This window comes from Ceratosolen solmsi, unplaced genomic scaffold (assembly GCF_000503995.2).
Source record: "Ceratosolen solmsi marchali unplaced genomic scaffold, CerSol_1.0 scaffold7, whole genome shotgun sequence".
In the NCBI taxonomy this organism is placed as follows: Eukaryota; Metazoa; Arthropoda; class Insecta; order Hymenoptera; family Agaonidae; genus Ceratosolen; species Ceratosolen solmsi.
In genome coordinates, this window is record NW_011948413.1 from 10,575,103 (window position 1) to 10,583,366 (window position 8,264).

General features: G+C 36.7%; 1 protein-coding gene across 1 annotated transcript in view; it reads left to right on the forward strand.

The window, feature by feature from the left end:
• Fhos (Formin homology 2 domain containing) overlaps positions 1-8,264 on the forward strand; it is a 326,238-nt gene that overhangs the window by 291,537 nt on the left and 26,437 nt on the right. Inside the window, exons 12-15 of the mRNA XM_011506169.1 lie at positions 519-653; positions 2,565-2,919; positions 3,369-3,664; positions 4,609-5,009. Coding sequence (XP_011504471.1) covers positions 519-653; positions 2,565-2,919; positions 3,369-3,664; positions 4,609-5,009 — 1,187 coding nt within the window. The remainder of the gene's footprint in view (positions 1-518; positions 654-2,564; positions 2,920-3,368; positions 3,665-4,608; positions 5,010-8,264) is intronic.

The following is an 8,264-nucleotide window of genomic DNA, read 5'->3' on the forward strand; positions in this document are numbered from 1 at the left end:
TAGCGGGCGAGGGGTTGGGTGCGCGGGGGGGGGGGGGGGGGGGGGGGTGACTCTCAGCCGTTCTCAGAATAATAAAATTTATCACCAGCGAACCACGGTCTTCTGGCTAGTTTACGTACGTCGGTCGCGCTGAGGACGTCCGAGCCATTGAAAAACTTCACCGGCCTCGCTTAACGAACATTATTAATTGTAATTGCGCGCAGGCATAAAATGGCACAATTATTTGACAGGCAAATGGTCCCGAAGCGCTATTAATAGTGCCGGTAGTGAGTAGGAGCTTAGGTTATGCGTAACGTCGAGCGTCACGCCATGAGTCTGCCTCGATCTACGAGGCGCGTACGTACAAAACTCATTCTCTTTATAAACGAAAGAAAATTGCCGCCATGAAAATCGAATCCTCCTTTCCAAGCACAATCATAATTAATAAAGCGGTAAGAAGTGAGAGCGCCGTGGCCGCTTTTACGCCGACAAGAAAAGCAACGAGCACGAGGAGATTGACGCCGCCGTAACTTTTACAGTAGACGTGGGAGTGACGCCGGCCTTGAGGCGTCGCCGGGAGAGAGCCGAGAGACAGAGGAGCTTCATCAGGGAGCAGCAGGAGGCTACCGCCAATATGAGAGCCTCGGTCCCCGGACACCCCGACGAGGAGAGTAGTGAGTACACGCATGCAACGCGTCCGCAATAAAACTACCCGCGCCCGATTCGAGTTCGAGTATTATGAAAAGGCAGCGTGTCGGGATCTTGGGATACGTCGTTGCCTCTTTGAATTACGTCCACACCGCATAAACATTCCCTGTGTTCCCAGTATTTTGCATATAACCCTGCCCGCGGTCCTTTATTTTTCAGTATGTAGTAGCGCCATCTACGAGTCGCGGTCGTTCAACGAGAATTACGAGCTTTCTCAACTTTCCCGGATATTTCTACCCTTTCTCTATAACACTGACAATGCTGAAATGACTTGTTCGATTACCGAATCTGAAAGCCAAATTGGAACACGAGATTGTGTTCTCGCTCGTGTTGTTGAGTAATTGTCGGTCGTGTGGTGTATTAGGCTCGTTTCTGCTTACTTACTTGACTTGAGTCTGGTCAATTTTAGATAATTACAAGTGCATTTGTTCCCCTCATACTTCATCGATCTTTGTCGAAATTTCGATACTTAAATGTTAGGGTCCGTTTTGATCGATTGCAAAGTGATTGGGTCGAGGCTCTGAATAAGTCTCGAAGATTCGAGATTCCCAATATTGGTGTTAGAGTTAATTCTATTTCTTTAACATATTTGTACGCGTGAAATTAAGAGGGGATGTATGCTTCAATATCCTAACTATATATATATATATATAGATATATATATATATATATTTTCCATTTTCCATATATTTCAATTAATAGTAGACTGTGTTAAAGATTTGGCTATGAGAATGATGTTGATTTTACCTTGGAAATTTAAATATTTTTGTAAAATTCACAAATTCCGCTGATAACGTGATTTTTTGAACGCTTAGGAGCTTAAGGCCGACGTGCCTCGGGAAAGCAAAGCTCAGCTTTTCTCAAGAAACAAGCAAATTGGAGTGATACGGGAGTTTTTCACCCGTTACCTCGAGCTGATCCTCGAAATATTTTATCACAAAGACTGTTCTTTTTTTGTCATTTTTTTTTCTCCTTATCGTAACACATTCATTATTATGTCGATCGATGTCTTTTATCGAATAAAGTAGCGGCAATGCCACGGCAAATCACTTATTCTTCATTTTTTATCGCCTTTTCGAAATATCCGTGCAATCTTCTTACACGTACGTTGGGAGTTACTTTAAAACACTTTTCGACTATTCTTTATTACCGATAATGTACTTCACAATTTTTTTCGACGATTTTTCCTTTTTTGAGCATCGCTCTTCTTATTTAGTAGCCTGTTTATTCGGTCATTCTTAACTTTACTTGAGCAACTTATTTTCATTCAAGCCCTTAATATTACAATAAAATTTCATTAAACTGTAAATTAAGGAGTTTCTGGGTTTAAAATTATATGCAAAAATATGCGTAAATAAAGTATGTAAATTATTTATTAGGGGATATTAGTAAATTAGTCAGTATAATGAAGATGGAGAATTTAATTTAAGGGAGCGTTAAAAATATAGTAGTGTTAGATAAACTATAACGTGTTATTATAAAACTTATACAGAGCACTGCTACCAGAGATCTAGAATAAGCCGATTTAATCAAATATTTCATCATTAATAATTCATGATAATCCGTAGGCAAATTATATTATTCGTTATAATTTAACGTGATCGAACTGCATTGCGTGACTCACTTTAGACCGAATTCCACATTTAGTAGATGTCGAGTATCGAGTACAAGTGTTCTGCATCTCTTTTCAATACACAGATAGTACAGATTCCTTTATAACTGCGCCCAAGTAAGTAAAATCGTTCTCGACCCCATCGATTCACGGGTTAGCGTAATTAAAGCCACTCGAACTCGCATTGGATCCAGAAATCACGATTTTTGACTAATGCATCTCCGGCTTTTTACTTTTCCCTCTCTGTCCATTCCCTTTCACACAGATCAATTCAACGACAAGCGATACACGAACGGCGGTTCGACGTACGACGCGCGCACGAATGGCGTCGGTGTTGGCTCCGACTCGAATAAGCTCTCGAGGGTGAGCAGCCGCAAGGATCTTACACCCCTAATGAACGCGGCCAACAAGCTCGACACGGAGGAGAAGAAACAGCAGCCCTGGTACGGCAAGAGTCCGGACGAGGGCGTCGAGTGCGACGAGGGTAATCATACGGATGAGGACGAGGATCGACGCGTGGTGCTGCAATTGAAGAGGGAAGGCACCGTCAAGGATCTCACCCAGAAGCTCACGGCTCAGAATCTCATTCCGAGTAGCCCTGTCGAGGAGAAAATCTCTAGGTAGCTTCGTTGTCTAATATCCCGAGCGTTAAATTAATGTTAAAGTTACGTTAAAGTCTGTTCATATTCATAAGCCTAGTAAACATTCAATCTATACCCAGGAGTTTTTATTTTACCTTTTATTTTGTTTGTTGTTGTTTTATTATTTTTATTTTTTTTTATTTTAATTTTATACCCATGTTTTCTCCGCTGCATAATTCAATGAAGAAACGTTCTGTAATTGATCGTAAAAATGATGTAAATTAGCTGTTTAAAGTAATTACTTGTATTTCGGAATATCTATCGAATATCCGGGATCCCATGTCGTACATTATAATGATTATAAAATTATGAAATCGAACGAGAATAAAGTTTAATATGGGTACATTGTAATTGTTTTCGAGATTGCGCGACTCTCCTGGAACAATACACGTTACACATCGAGTGTTTCTTCAACTTATTCATTATAGGATAGGGGACGTAAGTGGCTTAATTTCAAAAGCAAAAGAGGGCCTGGCCAAGTCAAAATCAAAGGCCGACGTTGTGAAATCACCGACCAACGACAATTTGCCAAAACTTACGGAAGTGAAGAAATCGGAAAATGAGCTTCATTGGGAAGAGCTTGTAAACAAATTGAAGAGGCCCCTATGTCTGTGTGATCTGGACTTTACCGATCTCAATTCCGACGACGAGATCGACGTACTTGGTCCAGTCAGTATCTCTAATGGCGTTCCGCCACCACCGCCACCAATGGCTCCACCACCTGGTTAGAAAATACATCAATTTTCTATCTTTCTTCCTGTCTAATATTTACGTTATTAATTTTTCTTTTATTGTTGGTACGAACCATAAGCGCTGTTTTTTTTTTATGCCGATTATAATTCTTCAAATGAGCTAAACATTTATCTTGTAAGCTAAATGAATATTCGAGTATAAGATTTCTTTAAATGTACTATTATATTTGAAATGCGAACGCAGTTACTTTCGATAGTCGGTCAGAGTGAAGCCTTTGCTCATATATATTTAATAACACTGTAATGATTTATTTGAAATTGTAGCTTATATAAACGTTTCTCAATTTCGAGTACAAGAAAGAGCTAATTATTATATATTTACGTGTATACAATTACTCCATGGACGTATATGATTATTCGTAATAGCACTTAAATTTTTAAGAATATAACGAATATTTAATCGACTAATACACTTTATTTTAGATACTTTCATTCCAGTTATTTTCTTTATTTTCGACAATTTACACGCGCTTGTCAATTATTTTACAAATGTGGCTCTAGCGCTCTGAAAAAAAAATTGAGTAACTTGGTATTACTTGACGCGACTGTGACACGTGCATTGCACGTAAATACACGAGAGTTGTTGCGCTGACGATATATATATATATATATATATATATATATATATATATATACGTCAAAAATCTCAAAACACAATCCCTTATACTTCATTGCTAATTCGGCTTAACATGGGCGAGCAACAAGCATTCCTTGTCCATCGTTGTGTTGATTGGCCCTTAAACCTTATTGTTGATAATAACACGTTGTGAAAAGCCTCGATGTTTATACGGCTGAGCCGGATCTAGATACCACAGATAGTAATACTTCGTGTGCGAGGAAACTCGAATCTCTGGACCAAGAGACAATTCCAAAATCGAGTGCAACATCCAGACTAACGAGAATTTGCCTGAAACAGGTTCGGCAATGAACTCGCGTGGACCGCCACCACCACCCCCGGGTTGTCGGGCCCCGCCGCCACTGCCCAACGTACCGCCGCCCCTCTTCGGTGTAAACCTCAAACAGACAACAATGACGTCACTGAGGTCTTTGCCGACAGACACGCCAAAGAGTCCAGTACCTCCGTCGCAACAGCAACAACAGCAGCAACAGCAGCAGCAGCAGCAGCAGGCTACGATGAGCAACAAAAAAAGCAAAAAGACGGTCAAGTTATTCTGGAAGGAGGTGAGGGACGATCCGATCATTCTGTCGCGGCTCGACAAGAACAAGATGATCTGGGACGAGCTTTCGCCCATCCCGGTCGACACACAGAAGCTCGAGCATCTGTTCGAGAGCCGTGCTAAGGATCTCATCACCAAGGTGAGGCTTACGTTACGTTGACTTTCTTTTCTTTTTTTTCTTTTTTTTTCCTGTCTATTGATGATTGAGTTTTTGTTGGTTCATCGACGGACCATTATGGCTAAAAACAGCTTACTTCTATTGAATTCTGAAATGGCGTGGAGCTAAGGCTCTTTGATTTATTGGATTTCTTGTGCATAGTTTTTGTTTTTTCTTTCCTTTTTTTTTTGTCATTTTTTTTTGTCTTTTTTCATTTATTAAGTATTTAAACAGGATGCCCTAATAAATGTGAGCGTTGCGGTTATTGTACAACATTACCTGCCCTACGCTGCCAACTTGGATTATTTAGAATTATATTGGAAAATTATTGTGTTTGGAAGCTGAACATTCTAAAAATCAATCGTTAATTTTATAAATTTAAAAAAAAATGTATTTTTTATTCTAAATAATCTGTTGTCAAAAAACTTCTCTCAGACTAACTTATTTTGTATTATAAATTTTTGAAAACGATAAGCACAAAATAGTTTTTAATAAAATTTTCTAAGGAAAATCATCTATAGTTTGCTCTGAAATTATTATTCTCATTTGAGAAGATATTGGAAAATTAATCGATTAAGCTCGTACTTTTTTTCCCCAACTTTTACAATTCTCTTACCGCTTACTCTTTAATTTGCCGAAATTCTATCAATATTACATTTCAATATATAATGATCTTGAATAATGAAAGATATAGAAACAAAAATACATGATAATGACAGTCACATTATTTGCGCGAAATTTCCAAACAATTTGTTCAAGAGATATTTTCTTTTCTTTTCAATATGATTATAAATCCACATACTGCCATTTACGTGAGTAACAGATAATTTTTTGCCTAATACACTTAATTACAAGCGCTATTAGCCAAACATTAATAGCGTGTTTAATTTTAAAGCATTTTAACACTCCACTTTTCTATGTATACTTCAACATTTGTTCGTCACATGACTTCAACAACAGTGGTTACAGTGGTATGTCATAAGATGAGAGTTAAATAAGAGAGAAAGTAAAGATAATGCCAATAGGACGTTGTCTCCGTCACTGAATAACTACAAGACGATATTTACAATTAACATGTTTATCATTCCCTAGAAAAAGCTTGCACTTATGAAAGTCAATGAAATCCATCCTTATACAGAAAAAGTAAGCATTTAATAATACGAACCATCGCCACTTAGTTGGACATGATAAATACACATTTGTAGCTAAAGCAATATAATCTTACAGTTTAAATTAATGGTTTCTTCGAATCATTATATTAGAATTATGCATGAAGTTTCGAATGATTAAACGTGAAATTTTACGGAAATTTCGCGAAGCTAATGTTACTTTATTCAGTATTAAAAACAAATGTAATACAATTTTATTTAATATAAATTGCCAAGCAATCTTTTAATAAGACTTTCATGATCATATATTCTAATTCGCTAATGTGTACTCATAGACACTTTGACAGGACGAACATTTTATTAATGGAGAACGGCTTTTTTATAGTCGAATCTATCTACGTAGTTACGTAAAATTGCAATAACATCCTCGCGCGTTAAAGCGGTCTTTATAAACGTAGTTAAGTCGAAGAATTATGATTGGTGGGAGAATTGAAGATGTTTGGTTTATTTTCAAATAAATTTTCATCAATAGAGGATAGGCAAACGTACTTCGCTATTATTCAACGATATTATTGAACAATTCGGTAATATGGAAGATTCAAATGAAGTTTCAAATCCGGTGCAATTGAAGTCATTGAAGTCGGTGAGCGCCATATCCCACAAAATACTCGAAGCCGAGAAGCTAAAGAGAATTGCTCTCTGTTTGTTATAGACTTTTAGGGGGAAGAGGCGCTGAGATTGAGTTTCCCGCTGCGGTCAGTTCGCAAGCTCGTTATACCGGCTTTAGGATCTGGATTATCAACGTATTTGATTATATAAATCCCGATGTAGGCTGATTCGGAAATTTCCGAGAGTATCTTACCAAAGTGGGTGAAAATTGAATTTCGTATTACTGTTTCTTTTTTTTTTTTTTTTTTTTTTTTTTTTTTTTTTTTTTTTTTCTTTAATCCTGCCACCCATATGGCGATACGAACTTGTTTATTTCGCATAATTACAATAGCTTATCAACAATTTTATATTAAAAGAGATTATTGGTTATTAACATTGATCGTCTGCTGAAAATTCTACATTCAGCTTTACCGTTATTATTATAGCTGGTAAATGGAAATTTCCAATAAAAAGAGTTTATAATCGAAATTTAACTAATCATCCTTTTCTAAGACGAAAGTTCAGAATTGAAAGAAATCATGGGACTTTTTTGATGAAGTATATTAAAAGAGTATTTTTACTTGCGAAATTGCTGACAAAGAAACGTGCAAGGGAATTCGATAAAATGAAACAATGAGAATGAGTAAACGATAATATGGACAAGGAATTTATCAAGTCTTTTAAACTTCTTTCTCGTGTTATTTTCGTGTTTGACAGTAGCAACTGCAGCCGAAACAATTCACGATATCCATGACGTTGTCTGTCATTGCTAAAGTATTACTTTCGCGACTTTCTCTTATCCTTTGTAAATGTTATTGTCCCAACATTTCATATAAGCAATAGTATTAACAGTCTGTGTGTAATATTACCGTGAGACAACAGAACAATGTTTTTCAATTTTATACGAATGTTCGAATTGTTTTCAAAGCTCATTTACTTTTAAAAAGCGTAACTTTATCACTCCATTCCCTTCACTTAAGTCTTTTATAACGCTGGAAACTATTCTCCACATATACCTCATATACTTTTAATTGCTTAAACATTCTTACTTTATCGACGATTTTTCTCTAATATTTGTAATTGTACTGTTAAGTCTATAATGTAAAGCATTTTAATTAATAACGAGTATCGGCTATCATCAAACAGCAATAATATCTATTTTCTACATACATTGTACGTATGTATAAACAACGATCATTACTGCTTTTTATCAAATGCACAATTAAGCCAAATACTTATCATCTCATAATAGCATTATTAATTACTTATTGAATGCGTTACACGATAAACAATTCCTCAGCATTATCCTTTCTCGGATACGGAGTCAAATTTCCTTCTATTGCCTTGGACTTCATACTTCATACCACAATACTTCAATTTAACAATATTTTGCATCACTCGCAAAAGTCTGTATTAAAAAGAAAATTACCGAGCACGTATAATAAATCAGTTCAACAAACTTGGTCTTTTTTTCGAAACG